Source organism: Paroedura picta, chromosome 6 (assembly GCF_049243985.1).
Source record: "Paroedura picta isolate Pp20150507F chromosome 6, Ppicta_v3.0, whole genome shotgun sequence".
NCBI classification, from domain to species: domain Eukaryota; kingdom Metazoa; phylum Chordata; class Lepidosauria; order Squamata; family Gekkonidae; genus Paroedura; species Paroedura picta.
Window position 1 is genome coordinate 28,046,506 of NC_135374.1, and position 24,886 is coordinate 28,071,391.

General features: G+C 46.2%; 1 protein-coding gene across 3 annotated transcripts; it reads right to left on the reverse strand.

The window, feature by feature from the left end:
* Positions 1–301: 301 nt before the first annotated feature.
* Positions 302–20,884, reverse strand: TEX55 (testis expressed 55). Of its 3 annotated transcripts, none has more exons than XM_077341923.1 (4): positions 20,761–20,884; positions 12,039–12,707; positions 3,998–4,060; positions 302–2,197 (listed from the first exon to the last, which is right to left on the reverse strand). In XM_077341923.1, exons 2-4 carry the CDS (start codon positions 12,594–12,596, stop codon positions 2,144–2,146), a joined length of 675 nt encoding a protein of 224 aa, XP_077198038.1. In that variant the 5' UTR covers positions 12,597–12,707; positions 20,761–20,884; the 3' UTR covers positions 302–2,143. The 3 variants fall into 3 exon arrangements, with proteins under 3 accessions (XP_077198038.1, XP_077198040.1, XP_077198039.1); XM_077341925.1 differs by lacking the exon at positions 20,761–20,884 and adding an exon at positions 13,220–13,321; XM_077341924.1 differs by lacking the exon at positions 20,761–20,884 and adding an exon at positions 13,142–13,234.
* Positions 20,885–24,886: the final 4,002 nt, after the last annotated feature.

Here is a 24,886-nt window from a genome sequence, read left to right on the forward strand (position 1 = left end):
TCAGACCCTGTAAATCCAAGAGCCAGCTTGGTGTAGTGGTTAGGAGTGCAGAATTTGAATCTGGTTAGCCTGGTTAGTTGCTTTGAGACTCCTTCTGGTAGAGAAAAGCAGCATATAAGAACCAACTCTTCTTCTTCAGTTGTCACCAGTCTTGGAGAGCAGGTAGCAGCATTTCAGCTGGAGGATCCTCTGACTCTAGCATGCTGGGGGTGGGGGCATTCTACTGCATCATGAACATCACAAACTGAACTGGTTCGTGATGGCCTGTGGTTCATGAATTAAGGGTGGCATATACCATACATTTAACTATATTTTCCCAGTTCATGCCCATCCCTACTTTTAAAGCCCCTGGTGACAATTTGGTGGAAGCCTTTTCCATTCTTCCCCTGCCTACCATTTCATTCATAGATAGTATGCTAAAAGGGAGGTGAGGAGACACAAAACAGGACTGGTCAGGAAACAGGCAAGAGAAGCTCCTATTATATTGAGGCTTTAAATTGGACAGGAATGTTATGTGTTGGAACTTAATACTCTAGCTATTAAAGCCATAAACAAAAAAACTGGATCTGGACCTCAGTATCTAGCCAGCAGTGCCCTGTTTCTCAAAACAGAAAGATGAAAAGAGTCTATTGCTTCTAAACTGGACATCGCATCAGGTGAACACACAGCATTTACCTTATCCAAAGGAATTTATTCACTAGAATCAAAGCTTTTATAGGCACATGATCAGAGCTGTCCACAGGTGGGCATGCAATTTTGTTCAGAACCACCCTTAAATTCCATGCAGAATTTCACGACAGGGCACCACCAACTGCTTTTTGGCCTAACTCCCCCCTCCCAAATGATGCTAGCATTTGATCTCTGCACAGTGTGCAAACTCAGGAAAAAGCACCATCAGCAAAGAAGGCCTTACTGCCAAGTAAATCCCATCCACTCAGGTGATGAAAGTGAAGTATTTTGGATTTAAATGAATTCTGAAATGCTTAAATAGATTATAAAAATGTAAGACCTACTTGGAATTTGGAATCAGATTGAAGATTCTGGAATTTATTTAAAGACCGCCCCCCCCCCCCCCAAAAAAAAAAAATTGGCTTGCTGGTTATTATCCTGCCTGGATTCACATATTCTGAAGAATCAATAGGTCCTTCACAGCCGTTCTCAAATGGTGGAGGCGGTGGGGAGGGGGAAGGGAACCAAGAACAACAAACTAGGTTTAACTATTTCAGGGTAGAACTACAAACAGATGCACACTTCATTCCATTTAAAGATCTAAATACCAGAGCCAGTCTAAAATGCCAAAGACTCTTCCTCATGAAGCAGAATTCTAGATAGGCACAGAGTTAGTCAGATGTCAAACTGTAAAGTTTTCTCAGTAGCCCAGCCAACCAGCCCACCCAGTTAACAAGCCGGATCAACAGACGGTCTGTCACTGAAATCAGTCACTGGGGCTAAACAACCTCATATCAAGGTACAAAATTATGGATCTTATTGCTGGAGATTTGCAAAGTGATCTTTGAGACCATTTCCTTGTAAATGTTACATCTGATCTATGTGTCCATCAAAAGCATACTGCTCAAATTTTTCTTGGACTCTACTTCTACATTGCGCAAGGGCTGATTACGCTTGAATGCTCCTCCAAAGGAACTGCTCATTCCCATACTGGAATCCTGCTAACTTTTTGTGTGCACAGAAGGATTCTTCTCCCTCCCGCACAGAGAACACCCTGTGAAACAGGGCAGATCCACAAAAGAACCCCCCTGTAAAATGGGGCAGATCCACAAAATCGCCACTGTCCGAATCTGCTGCCTACGTAGATTGGCTCTTACTATTGCAGACAGGGGAACTGGACTTGTTTAAGGGCCGTAGCCCTAGACTTCGATGGATAACCTCTGGGGGACAGTGCCTCAGTGGTGATGCACTTCCTATTAGGCATCAAGGGACTAACTGTGCTCCTAGAAAGCTGTTTATTTTCTATCCTCCTAAATAACCCAGCCAAGCACCCACTGCAGAAGTAAACAGTTACCACTGAATGTGTTCAAAATGAGAAAATAAGAAAAGGGCAGTGTTGGAATACGCTGAACCCATTAGGGATAAGTGCTGAAGGCATCCAAAAACAGTATTTTGTGGTGTGCAGACTTTCATTTCACCGGTACATTGACTCTTCTTCCTCTTCCCTCTGTTTTATCAGAGTCTGGACCTAAAGGGCAGCAAAAATCACAGAGTTCAGTTGGTCACTGCAGACCCCCACAGCAGCTATTGACTAGTTATGGGATGATATCTTGTTTTACCTTCAGATTGGACCAAAGCACCCCTTACTGCACATTAATCTCTCTTTTGGAATTGTCATACCATCTTGGTGTAGTGGTTAGGAGTGCGGGCTTCTAATCTGGTGAGCCGGGTTTAAATCTGTGCTCCCCCACATGCAGCCAGCTGGGTGACCTTGGGCTCGCCACAGCACTGAGAAAAACTGCTCTGGCCGAGCAGTAATATCAGGGCTCCCTCAACCTCATCTACCTCACAGGGTGTCTGTTGTGGGGAGAGGAAAGGGGAGGCGAACGTAAGCCATTTTGAGACTCTTTTGGGTAGAGAAAAGCGGCGTATAAGAACCAACTCCTCCCCCCCTCCCCCGTGGAAGTGGCTGAGAATGCAGATCATGGAGGGTAACTAAAACTGTATTTAAAAAAAACAAAGCAAAACTCAAGTGGGACCGTTCGAGAGATGACCTCTCCCCCCCCCCCCAGCCCTAACACAGTGAACAGGTATAACTACAGGACACAGTGTGAGATGGGGAATACAGGTTGGTGGACTAACCCTGGTTGCTAATAGATTAATCTTCATTAAATGTTTATATGTCTGCTTCTAAATCCACCAGGACCAGGAAGACAGCCAATTTGCAAACCTTGACCACTCTCAAACAACACTACACATTCAGCAACTTCAGCCCAAAACAGATGTTTAAGAACAGAGAATATTTGCAAGAATGCATGAAAAGCTAAAGTAGGCTAACGACCCATGATGTCACACTCTGGCCGAGAACAAACTCCAGCAGGAGACATGGGATGTGATCAGGGGAAAGGGGGCCAAGGTGTAATTTTGTATCTGACAACAGGAGCACACCACAGAGAACATGCTAAGCAATGCAAACACAAATTATATCTATCAGGCCAAACTTCTGCTTCAACATGCCACCCAAGGGCATACCTGCCTGAACATACCCTAGATGCTAAAACAACCAAACTGAGGGTATGGTACTTTGGCCACATGATGGGAAGACAAGACTCACTAGAAAAGACAATGATGCTAGGAAAAGTTGAAGGCAGCAGGAAAAGAGGAAGACCCAACATTAGGTGGACTGGATCAATAAAGGAAGCCTTGGCCCTTCGATTGCAAGACCTGAGCAAGGCTGTTAACAATAGGGTGTGTTGGAGGTCATTCATTCATAGGGTCACCATAAGTCAGAAGGAACTTAACACATACAAGGCTAGATGTAGTGCTTTCTTCTGATGTTGCACATGCTCAGGGATACAAAGGTGGTCATGATAACCTTCCTAGCTCTGTTCATTCCATGAGGCCACTGTATGCTCTTTGGTCATCTGCAACCAATCCTTTTTAAGCCCAGGATTTTCACTTGTATCCCATTGTTATCGTGCATGTTCCTTAACTGACTCGTTTCACAGAATGTCCTCTCCCTTACCTCACTTAGTGACCAGCATTTTTCTGGGGCTTTAAAAGACAGATCCCCCCCCCACACACACACACACATACACACCGACGTCACTTTAAATGAGAGGAGTGTGATGTTTCTACAATCTCTTCCATCAGCCAGTGTCTTTCTCTTCCAACATACACCTGTGAACTCATACACTAGGGTGTATAATCTTCTGATTCTTGTTTCTTGGACTACAATTGTAAGAATACATCCACAGCTTGGGTTCCCTTCTGCTGCCTCAGGAAGGCAGGGTGCCCAGGCTCTCTCTGTCCTGACAAGCTAATGTACCTGTTGCAGCATGAACTGTAGAGGGTCATCAGGCTTCTCATAAACCAAGTTTTCTGTGATGTTCTGCAATTGAAACAGACAGATGAGGCATTGCATTTCTCACTGGAAGACAAATACTGAAAGGGGGGCAAAGGCAGGGACGGACTGTCATTTTCATCGGTGGTCCCCAACCTTTTTATCACCAGGGACTGGTCAATGCTTGACAATTTTACTGAGGCCTGGGGGGGGGGTAGTCTTTTGCCGAGGGACGTCGCTGCCGCTGCTCCACTTGCTTTCCCACTGGTGCTGCTGACTCCCAGCCGCCCACTGGGGGGCGCTGCCAGAAGCAACTGCGCAGTGCCACGCCAAGGGGGAGCCCCAGCCATGGCGCCCACTGGAGAACACCAAAGGTGAGCCGGCGGCAGAGTGGCAGGGCACCCCCCGAAGCAGCAGCCATTGAGGACAAGGAGGAACTTCGGCCCGGTACCGACTGATCCACGAACCGGTACCGGTCCCCGGACCGGGGGTTGGGGACCACTGATTTGCATAACTGTATAGAGTTATGCAAATCAGAGTCAGCCTAAAATGTATGAAATTCCAAATGATAGGAGTATGCAGAGAACCACTGATGGCAAGCACTCATGAACTGCACAAAGAGTAAAATGAAGACTTCATATAATGCTCTTCAAAACACAAGTTATTCCTCCTACTGGGAATTTGAATAAATTATACTTACAAATTAAAGTGCATCTAAATGGTACATTAAGAGTTTTGTCTTTCCTCTATGCAGGGAATCAAAGGAATTATAGTTTGTGGAGAAGATACTATGCACTGCTAACAGTCACAGAATATGGTTAGACTAGAAATTAAGCCCGCTTTAGAGAAAATACAGCGGGCGCTAGCGGGCAGTGGGTGATTGCGGGAAGCCGCCCCCGGGCCCCTTCCCCCCCGGAGCGAGGGAGGGAGGGAAGGCAGCCAGGCAGGCATAGAGAAAGGGAGAAAGAGAGAGAGGGAGTGAGAGAGAGAAAGTGTGAGAGAGAGAGAGAGAAAGGGAGAAATAAGAGTAAGCAATGGGAGAAAGAATGGAAGAAAGACAGGCAGAAGAGAAATGGATGGATGGGAGCGAGAAAGGAGATTAAGGGGGGGGTGGATGGATAGAAGGAGGTAAGGAAGAAAGAAAGGCAGAAAGATCAAGTGAGAAGGAGAGAAAGAGGCAGAGAGAGAGAGAGAGGCACAAAGGAAGGAAAGAAATGGAGGAGGGAAGGAAGGCAGGCATGCAGGCAGGTGGAATGAAAGGGGAAGGGGCAGGGGGGAAGGAAGGGGGGTGAAGGGTTCGCTGGGCGGGTGTGTGGGGGCGTGAGTTGCAGGGTGGGGGGGGCACGGGGGAAGAGTGTGAGGTAGAGAGTGGTGGCTCTCCCCTGGCTGGCTTCCAGGTGAGCTCGGGGTTTCGGGCCAGGGCCAGGAACAGGCCCCTTTGGCCAGGGTGAGAACTCCCCACCCACCCAGGCCCCACCGGGGCCTCGGGGCCTACCTTCCCTCTCAGTGGACAGCATGGGAATGGCGGCCGTGGGGCAAAGGTGGCCCACGTTGGGGGGTGGTTGGGTTGGCCCGTTGCCCCCCCATTCCAGACAGCGCCCACCTGCCAAGCCCTTACTGTTTTATTTATACTGCTCCCGCGGAGCTGTTTAAAGATGAAAGAACAGCCTTAAACACATGTGCATGAACACATGAAGCTGCGGTACAATGAATCCATTAAAATCAGTGTAGTCTGCTTAGGCCAGCAGCAGCTGTCTGGGTTGTGTCATGTTGAGGTATGTCACTTCACCTCTTATCTGATCCCTGAATTGGAGATGCCAGGTATTAAATCAAAGGAAAAGCAAATCTTCTATGACTGAGTTACAGGCTCTTGTGAAAGCTACTCTACGTGACTCCCATAAGAGAGTCGTCCTAGGAATTGTACTTAAGCTACTTAAGAGAAGACAGGTGGGATATCAATGCAACAAATAACAGAATACGGAGTTTTGGACTGGGTTGCCACCAGTACGCTGATGACACCCAGCTCTATCCCCTAATGGACGGCCGCCCGGACTCCCCCCCGGAACCATTCGCCAGATGTTTGGAAGCAGTGACAGAATGGTTCGAGCAGAGTCGCCTGAAACTCAACCCCTCCAAGACGGAGGTCCTGTGGCTGGGACGTAGGGGGCAGGACCAGGAAGCGCGCTTACCCATCCTGGCAGGGACGCAACTCACCATCACGTCCCAGGCCAGGAACTTGGGTGTGGCCATTGATGCCTCCCTGACTTTGGAGGCGCAGGTCAAAAAAGTAGCGGGCCAGGCGTTTTTCCACCTTCACCAGGCCCGACTATTAGCGCCCTACCTGTCCCCCGAACACTTAGCCACAGTGATCCATGCAACGGTCACCTCCAGAATAGATTTCTATAACTCGCTCCATGCGGGCCTTCCCTTGTCCTTGATCCGGAAACTTCAGATAGTGCAAAACGCAGCTGCTAGGGTCCTCACTGGCACATCTTGGAGGGCCCACATCCAGCGAGTGCTGAGGCAGCTGCACTGGTTGCCAATTGCTGCCCGGATCCGGTTCAAGGCTCTGGTTCTAACCTTCAAGGCTTCACGCGAGTTGGGACCCAAATACCTGAGGGACCGCCTATCGGCCTATGCCCCTTGCAGGGCCTTGCGCTCTGCGGGTGAAAACCTGTTGGTCGTTCCTGGCCTCGACCAGGGCCAGGGCCTTTTCGGTCCTGGCCCCGACCTGGTGGAATGAGCTCCCGGGAGAGCTGCAGGCCCTGCGGGATCTTTCAACGTTCCGCAGGGCCTGCAAGACGGAGCTCTTCCGCCAGGTTTATGGTTGAGGCCGGGGCTGATAATAGATCTATGCCTCCCCTGGGGACTCGGGTTCTGGACCCGAAGCAAAACATCATCAGGACCTCCTCTCCACCCGCTAGTAGTGGGAAGGGGGGGGGGGGAGTTGAGCTGCCATTCTTGCCATGCCGGCAATATTGGCAATGTTATTATTGTTTTATGGGGTTTTAATGGGGATTTGCGATATTGTTACCCGCCACGAGCCGCAAGGGAGTGGCGGGCTAAAAATCTAATAATAATCTTTACACCGCCCGTGGCGCCGCGGGCGCCACGGACTAAATAAACCAGTAAGCCCTTGGAAGGCGGGCTGTGTCCGGGATGAGGAAGGGTGCCGATTGGCCCCTTCCTCATGACAGACTGTCGGAGGGACCAATAGGCAGGCGCGAAGCGCCTGCCGATTGGTCCCTCCGATTCCTTGCCGGAGCAACTGCGAGCCGCGCGTAGCGCAGCTCGCAGTTGCTCCAAGCCAGCCAGCCTCTAAGAACCTCTAAGCCAGTGGTCCCCAACCTTTATTAGGCTGGGGACCGGCAGGGCATCGCCCCGCGCCCGTGGGGGCCGCCCCCGCGGGGGCCGCACCCACGCATCGGGCCGCGCCCGCGAGCCGCGCCCGCGGATCGGGCCGCGCCCGCGGATCGGGCCGCGCCCGCGGATCGGGCCGCGCCCGCGGATCGGGCCGCGCCCGCGGATCGGGCCGCGCCCGCGGATCGGGCCGCGCCCGCGGATCGGGCCGCGCCCGCCGGCCGCGCCCGCGGGCCGCACCCGCGGATCGGGCCGCGCCCGCCGGCCGCACCCGCGGGCCGCGCCCGCCGCCGCCCAGGGAGCCCCCGGCCTCTAAAAACGCATCGCCGGCACAAGAAGATGGCCGCCGGCAAGAAGAACGCGCCCGGGAGCCGCCCGCCGAAGGAGCTGCCCACCGCAAAGGAGCTGCCCGCCGAGAAGGAGCCACCCAAGGAGCTGCCCGCCGTGAAGGAGCTGCCCGACGTCGCTACAGCCCTCTCACCGGTAAGCTACCTTTCCTCACCCTGCCCTCGCCAGTCCCTCGCTCTCCACCCCCCTGCTAGGGCCCATTGTATTTGGAATACAATGGGCTTTTTTACTAGTAATAATAATAATAATATTGAGAACCCCTATTTGCACTACAGTGCCCAGGCCAGGACCCTTGGGGGGTGGGGAAGCCATAACAAAGAAATTGGTACACAAGTGACTCAGAACTAATAACAAAAATCTGCAAATAACATGAAACTATCTTAGTTCCCCCCCTTCAAGGATCACTGCCTTGTTGTGGCAAGGGGGCTTGCGTAGCTCAGTGAAGCTATGAGCCATGCCGTGCAGGGCCACCCAAGACGGACAGGTCATAGCTGAGAGCTCTGACAAAAGGTGATCCACTGGAGAAGGAAATGTCAAACCACTCCAGTATCTTTGCCATGAAAACTCTATGGACAGTTCCAAAAGGCAAAACGATATGACGCCGGAAGATGAGCCCCTCGGGTCGGAAGGTGTCCAATATGCTACTGGGGATGAGCAGACGGCTAGTACGAGTAGCGCCAGAATGAATGAAGCGGCTGGGCCAAAGCTGAAAGGACGCTCAGTTGTGGAAGTAACTGGTGGCGAAAAGACAGTCCGATGCTGTAAAGATTTTTATTCCATAGGAACCTGGAACGTCAGATCCATGAATCAAGGCAAGCTGGACGTGGTTAAACAAGAAATGAGAAGACTGAACATCGACATTTTAGGAATCAGTGAACTAAAATGGACAGGAATGGGTGAATTTAATTCAGATGACCATCAGGTATACTACTGTGGACAAGAATCTCGCAGAAGAAATGGAGTAGCCTTCATAATCAATAAGAGAGTAGGAAAAGCAGTCTTGGGATACAATCCCCAAAATGACAGAATGATCTCAGTTCGAATCCAAGGCAAGCCATTCAACATCACAGTGATCCAGGTCTATGCCCCAACCACTGCTGCTGAAGAGGATGAAATTGATCAGTTCTATGAAGCCCTACAACACCTTCTAGAAGCAACGCCAAAAAATGATGTGCTTATCATCATGGGGGATTGGAATGCTAAAGTAGGAAACCAAAAGATAACCGGGATAACAGGCAAGTTTGGCCTTGGAGTACAAAATGAAGCAGGGCACAGGCTGGTAGAATTTTGTCAAGAGAATACAATGGTCATAGCAAATACTCTTTTCCAACAACCCAAGAGACGACTCTACACATGAACATCACCAGACGGTCAACACAGAAATCAGATTGACTATGTGCTCTGCAGCCAAAGATGGAAAAGTTCTATACAGGCAATAAAAACAAGACCAGGAGCTGATTGTGGTTCAGATCATGAGCTTCTTGTTGCAAAATTTAGGCTTAAATTGAAGAAAGTAGGGAAAAGCACTAGGCCACTCAGATACGAACTAAATCATATCCCCGACGAATACACAGTAGAGGTGACAAATAGATTTAAGGAATTAGATCTGATAGACAGAGTGCCTGAAGAACTATGGACGGAGGTTCGCAACATTGTACAAGAGGTAGCAACTAAAACCATCCCAAAGAAAAAGAAATGCAAGAAATCAAAATGGCTGTCTGAGGAAGCTTTACAAATAGCTAAGGAGAGAAGGGAAGTGAAAGGCAAGGGAGAAAGAGAAAGATACACCCAATTGAATGCAGAATTCCAGAGAAAAGCTAGAAGAGATAAGAATGCCTTCTTAAATGAACAGTGCAAACAAATAGAAGAAAACAATAGAATGGGGAGGACCTTTTCAAGAAAATTGGAGATATGAAGAGAACGTTTCATGCAAACTTGGGTATGATAGGGGACCAAAATGGTAGGGACCTCACAGAAGGAGAAGAGATTAAACAAAGGTGGCAAAATTATACAGAACAACTATACAAGAGCGAGCTTAACATCCCTGATGACCACAGTGGGGTAGTTACTGACCTGGAGCCAGACATCCTGGAATGTGAAGTCAAATGGGCCTTAGGAAGTCTGAGCAACAATAAAGCTAGTGGTGGTGACAGTATTACAGTTGAACTATTCAAAATCTTAAAGGACGATGCAGTAAAAGTGCTACACTCAATATACCAGCAAATTTGGAAAACTCAGCAATGGCTACAGGATTGGAAAAGGTCAGTTTACATTCCAATCCCAAAGAAGGGCAATGCCAAAGAATGTTCAAACTACCGCACCATTGCACTAATTTCTCATGCTAGCAAAGTTATGCTCAAAATCCTACAAGCTAGGCTCCAGCAATATGTGGACCGAGAACTTCCAGAAGTACAGGCAGGATTTCGAAGAGGCAGAGGAACTAGAGATCAAATTGCCAATATACGCTGGATCATGGAAAAAGCTAGGGAGTTCCAGAAGAACATCTACTTCTGCTTCATTGACTATGCTAAAGCCTTTGATTGTGTGGAGCACAACAAATTGTGGCAAGTTCTTAAAGAGATGGGAATACCAGAGCATCTTATTTGTCTCTTGAGAAATTTATATGCAGGTCAAGAAGCAACAGTGAGAACTGAACATGGAATCACGGATTGGTTCAAAATTGAGAAAGGAGTTCGGCAAGGCTGTATACTGTCGCCTTGCCTGTTTAACTTGTATGCGGAGCACATCATGAGAAAGGCGGGATTAGAGGAGTCACAAATTAGGATCAAGATTGCAGGGAGAAATATCAACAACCTCAGATATGCAGATGATACCACTCTAATGGCAGAAAGTGAAGAGGAACTAAAGAGCCTGTTGATGCGGGTGAAGGAAGTTGGCTTGAAACTCAACATCAAGAAAACAAAGATCATGGCAGTCAGCCCTCTCAATTCCTGGCAAATAGATGGGGAAGAAATGGAGATAGTGACAGATTTTATTTTCCTCGGCTCCAAGATCACTGCAGATGGGGACTGCAGCAAAGAAATTAAAACACGCTTGCTCCTGGGGAGGAAAGCTATGGCAAATCTAGACAGCATCCTAAAAAGCAGAGACATCACCCTGCCAACAAAAGTGCGTTTAGTCAAGGCTATGGTATTCCCAGTTGCAATGTATGGCTGCGAAAGTTGGACCATAAGGAAGGCCGAGCGTCAAAGAATTGAGGCTTTTGAACTCTGGTGCTGGAGAAGACTCTTGCGAGTCCCTTGGACTGCAAGGCGAACAAACCGGTCAGTCCTAGAGGAGATCAGCCCTGACTGCTCTTTAGAAGGCCAGAACCTGAAGATGAAACTAAAATACTTTGGCCACCTCATGAGAAGGAAGGACTCCCTGGAGAAGAGCCTAATGCTGGGAGCGATTGAGGGCAAAAGAAGAAGGGGACGACAGAGAATGAGGTGGATGGATGGAGTCACTGAAGCAGTAGGTGCAAACTTAAAAGGTCTCCAGGGAATGGTAGAGGACAGGAAGGCCTGGAGGATCATTGTCCATGGGGTCGCGATGGGTCGGACACGACTTCGCACATAACAACAACAACAATCTTAGTTCCGTGGGGCCTACAATAAGGCGCACTTCCACCAGGCATTTGGTTGAGGCCAGAACAAGCTAGCATCAACAGAACACATGGGCCTCCCTCCACTCCTGTCTACATCTCTTTCCCCCCCTCCCTCGAACTAGTACCAAACACCATCTCTTTGGGTTGTATGAGCCAGATCTTGCATTAATCAAAGAAAGCATTGAACTGAATTGTTTGAATTGGCTTTAATAGTATTTTAATTAATAATTATATAGTGATTTTATATGTTCAATGAGGGGCTAAGCCTGCTTTAAAAGTGGGCCAGGAAACAGTGGGAGGCTCCCAGCAACCCACCAGCTCTCTCCACAAAAACTGGGAACTGGCAGCAGCACTCCCCCCCCCAGGCATCGCTCCCAGGCTTGCCTTCCATACTGTGACAAAGCCTACAAATTGGTGGATCTTGCTCCAATTACCTGATTCAAAAGCTGCTCTTTTTATGATCTTGGCTAGCCAAAAAACCACCTGTGTGAGATCTTTGGCCAGTTCCCTCATTTCTGGGGCACAAATAAATGGGTGAATGTCCAAAGAAGGTCTGGTCTGAACCCTGTAATCCCAGAAATCTGAGTATAAAACTGGACTTGTTGGAGCGGAAACAGACTCTAAAGGCATAGAAGCAGCTCACACTACCCTTGTAAATGGTCACCTCCAGTTAAAGTTGCTGTAGGAAAATTTACAATAGGGAAGGTTCACCTGAAATATCTGCAGAATCTGATGCTTTTCCATGTACCTAAGTGAGACCTCAAAGGGATCTTGGTACACCTCAGGCATGGGCTCCATTTCCTCTGGGCACTGGATCTCTGAAGATAGATCCTGTGGTTCTGATGGCTGTTCTGAAATACCCTGCAGTTCTGATGACTGATCCAAAATACCCTGTGGTTCTGATGGCTGATCCAAAGCACTCTGGGGTTCTGATGGCTGATCCAAAGCATCCTGTGGTTCTGATGGCTGATCCAAAGCACCGTGGAGTTCTGATGGCTGACCTGAAACACCCTGGGGTTCTGGTGCCCGATCTGAAGCAACCTGTGATTTATGCAAAGAAACCGCATGCCCTGTATCCACCTCAAGAGCTTGCGTTGATCCGATTGTAGTTACTTGTGATGTAGAAAGAATATATGGGTATTCAGTGCTAGTCTGAACACGCAAGTTCCCAAGTGTTTCTACAACATCAGGAGATGGCTTGACTGGAGGATCAGCAGCAGCAGTCTCATCTTTCGTTGTTGGATCCGTAGCTTCTGCTGCCTGGTCCATGGGAAACCTCACAGTGGGTAATTAGGATGCAGCCACAAGTGGTTCAAATGTGGACACTGGCACTTCAGAGTCTGTCTGAATTTCTGTGATCAGAACTCTTTCAGAGAGCAGCTACAACATAAAGGTGCAGTTTAGCTACGGAAAACACATGCATGGTATTTATACTTCATATAGTGCAAGGGCGTATATTATGAACATGAATTGGATCCAGGTCCTGGGAAACTATGATGTTTAGTTTGGCACCTCAACCTCACTTCTATCTCCAAACAGAGAGAGATCGACCAGATCCAAGAACCTGATGGCAGAAGCGAGCTTTTAGCCGAGCTCTCCCACCGTCTCGTTCAGGGGTGGCCAAACTGTGGCTTCCCAGAGGTCCATGGACTACAATACTGGCGGGGGCTCATGGTAATTGTAGTCCATGGACCACTGGCGAGCCACCCCCTGCTCAGACGAAGGGAAAGGCACTGGGGCTGGTAGGAGCCTTTAAGGTTTCTTCTCAGCGACGCCGACTTCCCCAAGCCTCATGCCAATGCCGACCCCCTCACCTGACCCTCCAGCCAGCCCCGCTTCTGCAGCTCCCCGGGCCCCGCCATCTCTCAGCTAAAGCACGGCGCCTCGCCCACCTGCCCAAGACTCTATTTTGCCTCTCGCCGCTATCCGTAGACTGGGGAGGGCAAGACGCCGCAGTTGTCATGGGAACCGCTCCCTGGCTCGGTCTCTCCCCCCCCCCCCGTTAGCGCGCTTGCGGGTAGGTCAAGAAGCGAGCGAGGAGGCGGGGAAAACAGAGTTCTGAGTTAGGTGATTGGCCACCCAGCACCGGTACCTTTGAACGACGTTTGGGAAATCGCGTGCACGTCGTGATTGATTTGGAGGAGCGGGAGGCCACTCGGGGGCGTGTCCGCTCTCTGGTTTATACATAAAATGCACATCTGTCTGTCTGTCTGTCTATATGTGTGTCTGTGTATATATATATATATATATCGGTATATATGTATGTGTGTGTGTGTATATATATATATTTCTCGATCTGTGTATCTTTGTGTATATATAGGAGAAAGTTTGTTTTGATAAAACTCCTTTTAACTTTTTTTTAAAGGACAACAAAACACAGCAGTTCATATTTAATCTCCAATTCCTACTATTAGTTTGGCTAGCAGTGTAAGGAGGTAACTTGTGGTACGCTCGCGATATGAAGACATGGGGGTGGAAAAAGTTGGAGCAGTGTAGTATTGTTATAACTGTTGTTATTCCCGAGATCTCCAGTTTTCCATATTGTAAACCTCTGGGACGTTAGTATGTCATAGACTCTATATGGAAGCTATGGAAAGGGTCGTCTCTGGCAAACGCAGTTAAAGATTATTGATTCCTAATAGAAAGGTCTCACCTGCGTCCCCATGGGAGCTGAAGGGGATGGAGACAGGGAGGCACAACAGCAATTTAAAAGTTCTTGACCTGAGGGGTGTGGTATTTGTATAGCTGTTGTAATGCCCAGACATTCAGATTTGTATTGATAGCATCAAAAAGCAGTTATTGTGTTTTGTTCTCTTATGTGGCACACCAGCTGCCAGACCCGCATCACAGTCTGGATTACTGTAGGCTGTAAAAGTGCATAGAACTGTGGCTATAATTTCATCCTTGTCCTGAACTCAACCCTGTTCACTGTGTTTTAGAATGAGATCATCTGGATTATTGTAGGCTAGCAGCCTGGAAAAATCATGAATGCAGTAGATTCTGCATCGCTGTTAGGGGATTAGAGCTGACTATAAGGCTGAGGCATGTCCAGTATTCTCTGGTATTTTGCCACACACACACACAAATCAACCAGGAATGTACTGCGACAAAATTGAACTGCATGTGCAAAAAATGTTTGTAAGTTAAAAAATCATGCTCAGTCAAAGGAACTGTAAGTAAAACAGGCAACAAATGGAAATGGAGCTAGTACTGCTGCATGTTTACAAAAACAAATGCCCCATAAAATTTATATCAGTTGTGAATTTTCTAGTTTTAAAACTCACCTATACAATTATATTTAAAGATTTTCTGCAAAATGGTTCAGTAATATGTTTTATGAAGTATATTTTATTTATCAGGGTATGTTCCTCTTTGTCCTAAAAATTTAAGCTAGCACTACCTCTCTAACATTTTAAAAGGTGCAACAAAGCTGATAAAGTAAGAGAGAGAGAAAGAATTAAAATAGATGCTTTTTAAATACTACTTTAGCCATCTAACAGTACTCTTCATGGCCTTGCAGGTAAGAGATCTAGGGAGCAACGCTATTCATATATACTCAGAAACACACCCTGTTGTGCGGTGGAAATTGAAAGTATCTTTAGGATTGGTGCCCTAGGGGAGAATACACATGTGGAATATTCCTTTTGATAGAAGAAGAGTTAGCTCTTATATGCTGCTTTTCTCTACCCGAAGGAGTCTCAAAGCAGCTTACATTCGCCTTCCCACAAGAGATATCCGGTGAGGCAGGTGAGGCTGAGAGAGCCCCGATATTACTGCTTGGTTAGAACAGCTTTATCAGTGCTGTGGTGAGCTTAAGGTCACCCAGCTGGCTGCATATGGAGAAGCGCGGAGTCAAACCGTCTTGCCAGATTAGAAGTCCACACTCCTAACCACTACACCAAGTTGACCATCAAATTGTTTTAAACGTGAAGCTCAGGGAAAGTAAGTTTATGCCTCGTAAAGTTCTGAGAAAACAAGAGTGGGAGAGTTTCAGAATAACATCTTTCACCAGAAACTGCCTCCCAGTTGCTTATTGACAGCCTGAGCCCAGCTCTCATTATTGATTCCCTTTAAAATGCTCAGCTTGCATTCGTACATATGCCGTCATTCTGGAGGGGCAAGATTTCATGCTAGGATTAATTCTATGGGGTTTCTTTTGTTTTGTTTTGTAGCTGCTGCTTCTTGTGGGATTTGGAATGTATGCACATCAATAAATCTGTGCCTAACAGCCAGTTCGCACTTCTTGTGGCTGCCATGTTTTGCCACCTATACATGAAAAGTGTGAATAGGAGATTGATGTTTCCAAAGATGCCAGGGATATGTGCCAAACACACTGGCAACATGTTCCCAAGCATTTGGAGAGCTGTGTATGTCCCTTCACACATTAATGGATACAAGTGGCAAAATATGTCTTATTTATGTTCTGTTTATAAAGTGCACTATCCAAAGTATGGCCAGGGAGGTATCCAAATAAAATCTTAACAATATAACAATGCAAGCTGCATTAACATGACATAGCATAAAAAGACTGGAAGTAGTTGACAAAACAATTTTAAAGCTAAAAACAGCAACGGGGAAGGTAAGTGTCATCTTCATTACAAAACCAGCATATTCTGGTACCAGCCTTAGAGATCTTTGTCACCCTTAGTTAAATGCTACCTGTAAAAAAATTGTCAACAGTTTTTCTCCAAATGTGAAGCAAACTGTAAAGGCAATACTATGGGTGAGGATAAATTTCCATTTTCTATCTTAAACCTATGTCTGGATTAAACCTATGTCTATCTTTTTACCTATGTCTGGATTAAACATCTTTTAAAGCAAGACACCAAATGCAGATCTGATTCCATAAGTGAGCTCAGAATATATAGGGCAGCCTTTCTCAACTGTTTTACTGTTGAAAAACACCCAAAACATTCTTCAGACTTCGAGATACGCCAGAAGTGGCCCAGTCGTGCAGAATATGGTTGGGGAGCACAGCAAGGTACATGCCCACTCAGGGCCCCTCGGCTCCCCACCCCCTCCAGACCCATCATTGACCATTTTGTGAGGGGCAGCTGGGTCAACATCAATATATATGGACATAAAAAGGTAAAGGTATCCCCTGTGCAAGCACCGAGTCATGTCTGACCCTTGGGGTGACGCCCTCTAGCGTTTTCATGGCAGACTCAATACGGGGTGGTTTGCCAGTGCCTTCCCCAGTCATGACCGTTTGCCCCCCAGCAAGCTGGGTACTCATTTTACCGACCTCGGAAGGATGGAAGGCTAAGTCAACCTTGAGCCGGCTGCTGGGATCGAACTCCCAACCTCATGAGCAAAGCTTTGAGGCGGCTGCCTTACCACTCTGCGCCACAAGAGGCTCATATATGGACATATCATCCAATAAATATTTAACACATTTAAAAAATCTATTAAAATTAATTAACTCCCTGCCATTTGGGAAACCCTTCCAGAGCCATCAAGAAACCCCGGGGTTTCATAAAACCCTGGCTGAGAAAGCATGGTTTAGGGATTGAAAGTTGGTAATCAGCACTTTGAAGCCTGGAGAAGGTTAAGAGGGGACATGATTGTCCTCGAAGTATTTGAAAGGTTGTCACTTAGAGGAGGGCAGGGAGTGGTTCATATTGGCAGCAGAGGAGAGGACTTGCAGTCATCAGTTTAAACTACATGTAGAATAGTACGGGCTAGATATCAGGAAACAATTTTTTCCGAGTAGTTCAGCTGTGGAATACTCTGCCTAATGAGGTGGTGAGCTTAAGCTGATCCTGCACTGAGCAGGGGGTTGGACTAGATGGCCTGTATGGACCCTTCCAACTAGGGTTGTGCACTTCAGCCACTGAAGCAGCTGCTCATGCCTGAAGCAGCCAGTGCTGCAGCACGGGGAAGGAGAGGGGCATCGCCGGTGGCAGCACATCAGTCGGCACATGCACACAGGTGCAGATCTCTGCGCCTGCATGCGTGCGCCAACTGGCGTGCCAGCACCGCCCCCCCCCCGCATCGCGTCGCATGAATGGCCACTTTGGTGGCCGAAGCGCACAACCCTACTTCCAACTCTATAAATTAATTGACTCTTTCTGACCAGACAATTTGATGCATGTTGTATGTCAGGAGCTCTCAGTGTTTTTTAACCCGCTATCAGTGTTTTCCCAGGGCGGCAAATGGCAGTTTCCCAGGACTATTATAGATTGGAGAAATGCAAAGGTTTATCCTCCATTTATTCCTCCATGCTACTGTCCTGATCTGAATTGGCGTCTACATGTCTGGTGAGTTTGTTTAATAAATCACGCTTCACACAGAACAGCATATTGTCTGGTCAGACTCTGATAATTAATTTGACCTGATAACTTAGAGCACATCCCTTGTTTCATGGTCAATAATGTATACTATGGGCTCTGCGTCTCCATTAGTTCTCACAATTTTTTTGAAAAACCAGCTGGGTTTAATTCTGTATCTCTTAACATTGAACAAATGGTGTCTCAGGTAGATCTGTAGCAGAACATGGAAGGAATGTTCTGAAAAAATGATTTATTCATCTCCTATCACTTGGAAAAAATAAGCTTTGGCACAAACCCAGAATGAGGCATCTAGCAAATTGGGACTATTTGGAGACAGAAAAGAGGTTGAGGTGCCAAACTAAACATTATAGTTTTTAAGGACCTGGATCTGGGTTCCTGAGATCCAATTCATGTTCCCTGCTGGCACATAGTAGCTGTGGGGAATGGCTTCTTTAAAAAAAAAAAAAAGAAAAAGTAGAGCCCAAATGTGCTTGGAATGGTGCAGTGTGAGGAGGAAGAGCTCCTGTCCCCTCCCCCCAACGCACCTAGCAATTTTCCCTCACAAAAGCTGATACTGAGGTGTGTGTATGTGTTATTTCCTTGATTTTGCTGCTCTATGTGGAGTATTTGTGCATGTGGAACATCAAAAACAGGGAAATAACCCCCCCCCCCCGCACAGTTGTTGTGTTGGAGAGTTGCACCCAACTCTTTAAAAACTGTACTGCTTTTCCTCTCCCTTGAAGAGATCATAGTTATGGTAAACATACATTCTGTTGTCAGCAGAGATTGAAATAGGTATTATGGGGTCTTTTTATCTCTGAACAGCAGGGAGCTAGAAAGGTTTAAAAAACTAGATTCTGTACTGGGAAATGAAACTGCGTCTTTCTATTAAGTATAATTGGTTCTGAGTTCATCCTTTTGAAACAAATACATTAAAACGGATTGTCCTTTAATATTCCATGCTCTCAATGAAACTAGTTTTTTCAAGTGTGTGTTTTAAAGTGTGTTTATAAAGCGTTTAGCAGAAATCAAAAGTAACTTGTGGCACCTTAAAGGTTAGCAATCAAGATGGTTGAGACCAGGCGTAACCAACAACATCTGAAGGGCCCCTGCTCCCTTCCTGCTAGAACTCCACCAGAGTGCTCTGGACCTGTTGCACTGTTGTACTGTTTACACTGTTTATGTTGTTACAACTATCAGTTACTAGTATTATTGTACGGTTATTCATATGTTATAGATTGTTTCATGTATTGTTTATATGTTTCATGTAAACAGCCCTGAGCCTCCGGGGAGGACGGTATATAAATATAACAAATAAACAAACAAACAAATAAATAAGGTCTTGTGTGAGCCAGAACCCATTCCTTGCAGGGTATGTACTTGCCTCACAGGATGTCTGTTATGGGGAGAGGAAGGGAAGGCAATTGCAAGCTGCTTCAAGACTTTTTCTGGTAGAGAAAAGTGGCATATAAGAAACAACTTCTCTTTTTCTTCTTTACTGAAGGAATATCAGGAAGCTGATGCTATTTATGCCACAATAAACCTGGTAATACTGAAGCGCCATAAACCTATTTGTGGTTTTCATAGAGAAGACAAGAAGAGCTGTTTTTTGTACCCTGCTTTTTACTACCTGAAGGAGTCTCAAAGTGGCTCGCACTTGCCTCCCCTTCGTCTCACCACAACAGACGTAGGTTGGTCAGGGACAGTTGTGAGAGAACTGTGACTGGCCCTAGGTTACGTTACCCAGCAGGCTTCATGTGGAGAGTGGAGAATCAAAGCCGGTTCTCCAGATTAAAGGCCGCCACTCTTAATCACTACACTACACTGCCGTAGTGTATCTTCAATCGCTCAGACAAGCATAGCCTTGACTTGGTGCAAAAGGTTTCATTTATTCAGAGCAAGCAAGCTAACTCGACAATACTTTGTCAAAACTGAACAAATAGAACAATAGGCATGGTATATAAGCCCTCGAGCCGTACCCCTCCCGAGAACTGGAGAACCCGTACAACTTGGGAGGAAGACATCAAACAATCACAACAACCAGAGTCAAAGCCCAAGGTTGCATTCCAGAGGGGAATGGAGAGGGATGGGGGAGACGTGTCAAAGCAAGAGGAACTGACTAAGGCAATAAAACATGGCCAAAAGGCTAATTATACTAACATCACAAAGCTACTATTAATCATGGCAGAAGAAGTATAGCGTTCTGACACATAGTAACCCACTGATATGGATGGCCAAAGAGATTGTTTCTTAAACTGACGTGGTTCCTATAGTCAAGCAACTGGAATATAAAATGCTGTAAGAATATTACAATTTTTAATGTGTCAGTACTGAGTTAACATGAAATGGCAGTGACCCAATACAATTTATAATACAGATGTTTAAGAATGAGCATAGGCATAGCTAGAAATGCTGTTTGCACAATTATTTGTCGTTCTGAAGGGGTGCGAATGTTTTAATTTAAACTAAACAATGTTTATGTGTGCAGTTGTATCACTAAGGGCTACTGTATATGTTAGTGGATACAAAAACAATGACAGCATGTTGCAGGACGTGTGAAGTTAACCCAGTGTTTTTTGTTTTTTTTACTTGTGTATTACATGCATGGACTCCAGGGAATGGTAGAGGACAGGAAGGACTGGAGGATCATTGTCCATGGGGTTGCGATGGATCGGACACGACTTTGCACCTAACAACAACATTACATGCCTAATAAAATCAGAATCCAGTAGCACTATGCAAAGGCAGGCAATGTTAAACCAGCTCTGAAATCTCTTCTCTTGAAAACATTAAGGGGTCTCCATAAATTTGCTGAGATTTGATGGGGGGGAAAAGGTGGAGGGGATCTTTTTTGACCACTGAAAAATGTTATGTTGGGAACTGGCAAAAGCCATGTGAGACAAGGGCTGTAACAAAGATGAATGGCATAAGATTGAGCAAAAAGGCATCTGGATCCAGCTCATAATCTGGGACTAATAGCTCAGCTAACATTTTGTGATTAACACATAGTGCTGTGTTATGTTGTGTGTGTGTGTCTGTAGTCGATAGTCCATTTCTTCATAGGCACCTGATTTGGTCTTCTTATAGCAACAGCTGCCATATGGGAAGGCCACATATAGAAACCAGAACCAAAAAGGGGGAAAGGCAGAAACCTCATTTACCTCATCTGGTTCTTCTGGTGGCTTTCCTACCAATATAATCTTCTGTAGATGGAAGGGCCAAAACGCAGTCTTGAGTGGTACTTCCCCTTTCAGTTTTTGAAAGGCTACCACACAGTTCTAGAACCCAGGTAAAGTGCAGCTCAGAAACAATGCTGTCATAGAGAGAGGTCATGCTGAAGCATCACAAAGATTTGAGGGCGCCTGGCATTTCTGAGTGATAGGTCCCATACAAGATCTTCTAACATAAAGGTTGCCTCTATTAAAGTACTCTAGAGAATGCTTCTCTCACAATATACACATAAAAGAATGTTCTGTTAGAATTGACTTTCCATTGCCTGGAGCCACTAAAAATTGCCTTTTGTGGAAGGAATTTCTGTCAGCATAGAATCATAGAACTGGAAGGTGCCTTAGAGGCCATCTAGTCCTACTTCCTGCTCAAAGCAAGATCAGCCTAAAGCATCTGTATCAAATGTTCATCCAACTTTTGTTTGAAGACTGCCAGTGAGGGCAGTGAGGTCCCCAGGCAGCTGAGTTCACTGCTGAACTACTAATACTGTAATATCCTAAAATTCAGCCAATATCTTTCTATCTGCAATTTAAATCCATTATTTCAAGTCCTATCCTCTGCTGCCAACAGGAACAGCTCCTCTCCTCTTGGTGACATCTTGTGGGACATCTCCCATTCTCTACAAGGTCTTAAAGATTATGGGCAATGGCTTGGCAAACTCTCTAGAAAGTTCTTTGAGCACTTCCAGGTACACATCAGCTGACCTAGGGAATCTGTATTCATCCAATGCATCCAGGGGCCTCTCAGCCACATCTCTGGCCATGTCAACCTGCAGGCCTTGCCTACCACCATTTCTAGATAGGCCTGTTCTCTTCTTCAGGGGGGAAAAACCCGAGGCTAGATAGAGCATTCCTGCTTTTTTTTCCCTGCCCTCTGTCACAGCTTTTCCATTTTCAGCCAATAGTGATTTTTTAACTTACCCCTCTTGCTCCTTCTCTGTGTTGCCTCAGAGGGCCTGTGAAGTATCTTAGGAAAAGCATGAGGGAAGAGCTGGAGGTCTGTGGCAGGAGAGGGGAATCTGCAAAAATAGCCCCACCCTGGCATTCCTGGATCCAGTTCTGCCACTATGTAAGGTAAAGTCTGAAACCTTCCTCCAGCATATCAGTCATGTTCTTCCAATTTGTTGACTGCTTGTAGAATGGAAGTGATACTTTACTTGAAGGAAAACTCTTTAGACTTTGTTAAGAGGAGAGCTAGGATACAGGCCTATGTTTTTTTTTTTTAAACTGGATTTTGTCTTTAGTACTTGTATGCCTTCTCTGAGCTTCTTGGGGGAAGAACAGACGAGCAGCATCATACCCGTGAATACGTGCGCATGTACATGTATTGTATAATTCAGTCTCTTGATTTCAGTGGAGGAGATTTAAGCATATGATTAATGCTTTCATTAAAATTGAAGAGGTGCAGATGCAAGTCAAAAGGAACTGTTGAGTGTCTGGCCAATTAGTGTTTATATTTGCATAACGTTTTTGTCATAATTACAAGAGTTTAGAATTTGCTTGTTCTTTGCTTCATGTCAGCTAACTTGAATTGGGATTAATGTATCTTCACTACATTTCTACCCAATTAATGATTTAACTATTTGATGTCTGCCAATACGTGATGACCACGCAAGGTTGATTAAGGTTTGGAGGGTTTTCTCCCCCTTTGAAAAGAAATCCCATGGCTTTGAAAATGCCTATTCCATCGCCTCTTTTGCTGTGTTATTACAGCTGAACGGTAGAGAGCAGCAGATGCTCATAACTGTAACAGACTTCCCTGATATTTCCTGCATTTGAAACCGACTAGAATTGATAGGAAGAATGAATGTCCCTCTAGCTCCCTACTTGGATTTTCTTTTCTAAAAAGGTTTCAGTAGTTAAGAGTATGATTGAGACAGAGTGATCTCTTAAAACGTATTTGCCTGTCTGGTGGTTTCAAAGCCCATTTTCAAGCACTGTAAAAAGGTGAAATCTACATGTGGTGATTTCCACCACATGGCTGTTTATTTTATACCTTTATTATATTTTTCTTACCTTTCTCTAAGAGGCACCTGTGTAAGCCATCACTGAGACATATGCTAGTGTGGAAGTCAGAGCTAAAACAGGGCTTGGGCTGCAAGGAAGAGCCCTGGCTCAGAAGCACAGCACCTGCCTTGCACGCCTAAAGTCCAGTCCCCAGCACCTCCAGTGAAAAAGGACCAGGTGGCAGGTGATGTGAAAGACCTCTCTCTGCCGGCAACCCTGGGGACCTGCTGCCACTCTGAGCAGACAAGACTGACTTTGATGGACTGAAGGTCTCATTCAGTACAAGGCAGCTTCATGTGTGTTCATGTGAAAGGAACGAGAGAAGCCACAGAGGAAGTTGTAAAAATATAGCTGCACAGAGTTTCTGAAAAGGCGCCTGTCGTGTCAGGATTAGCTGAAGCACATGCCAGATATTGGCTGTGGGATGTCTCTGCCTGCTGCCCATCTGGCCTCAAGGGCCACAAGATAACTGAGGAGATCTCCTGTTCAGGTTCTGCTGGGAAGGAGGCAACAGCAGCACTATCAAGTGGGTTTTCCCAGTCGATTGCACCTGTAGCATCTCTACATAAGCCCTGGGGAAGCTTGGCTAAGAATAGGACTGTTTTGTAAATGTTTCTTTAAAGGAAAAAGGGAAAAAATATTATCATCATAGGTTATCTTCAATCTGGTTTAAATTTTTTGTATTTATTTGCATTATTTGTAGTCTGCCTTTCTCACAAGGGCTCGAGGTGGGGCATTGTGAACCCACAGCATGGGACCCTCGGCACCTAATGCGTACACAGCAGCATAGACCACAGTTCCCATCCAAGTAAGTTGGCCAACCATTTTGTACAGTGCAGCCCTACTTACCTGGGCAGAAATGCCCTCTTGAATAGTTCAGTTTTGTCTAGTTTGTAAAAAGCCAGGTGAGTGGGAGCTTTCCTGGCGTCCTCAGGCAGGGCCATTCCACAAGGCGGGAGCCACAAGAGAAAGATCATGTGCAAGGCAGTTGTTGATTCTGCACATTTGCAGGTTTGGCCCCTGCTGTCATGAGAAAAGTTGCAAGAGGGCCCAAGGCCATGAAGGACTTTGTATGTTATAGCCATTAATTTGAAATTAAGCAGAAAGCCAGGGTAGTAATCTATACCCTAGAAAAGAAAAGAACAGCCAATGCAACCCCTCCCCCCCCCCAAAAAAAGGAGTCAGGCCAAAAAGAACCAAATAAGATGTAGTATGGATGGCCTGACAAAGCTAAGCTCAGCCGGGGTCATCGTTAATGTTAACATTGGGGCCTTTAGTAATGGATTCTTATGAAACCACTATGGCTCAATTGATGCTATTCTAGATTATTCTGGATTATCTTTGTTTTCTTATGTTCTATGTAAACCTCCCTGAACCTTAAGGGAGGGCCATATATAAATATACCATAAATAAAGGAATAAATAAATACCTAGCTTGTTTTCTGCTTTTTAAGCTCTTGCCACCACTCTGCTTCTCCAAGGGCTCACATCAGGTTTGGTGTGAGGGTCAGTGTCGTGTAATGTAACTTCATTGGTCTGCTTGGCAGCACGGCTTAACACCTGTGATGTCTTTTTGTGGAGTCAAGCTATTAGACCCTTTCAGCTTGCTATTTTGTATTATGACTGGCAGCAGGCAAACACCAAGTGATTTGTCTTGGGGAAGCCAACATGAATGTACAGGAATAGAATCAATCACCTCTTTTAAAATGGCCTCAGAGATACAGCCCCGATGTCTGGCAATTGGTTCCTGGACACCCAAGTTCCACAAATTCTAATGTTCACAATGAAGCTTACCTCAGCACTGGTAAAGTCTGTCGCCAGTTGCTATCTCCATATCTCTGTGTCTTCTGCAGAAGCCCCTAGGATCATTTGATTGGTGGCTAGTAGGGTGCTTGTACTACCTCATATTGGAGTCCCTTCTTCCCAGGGCTTGGCTTCAGCTCTCTGCAGAGAGGATTTGCTCCTGGCCTGTGGGCATCTGTGTTGTCCCTCAGAGCCTACTTTGCTTCAGAGGCTTGGAAGATCTGTGTGTGTATGTGTGTGGTTGGGGGGGA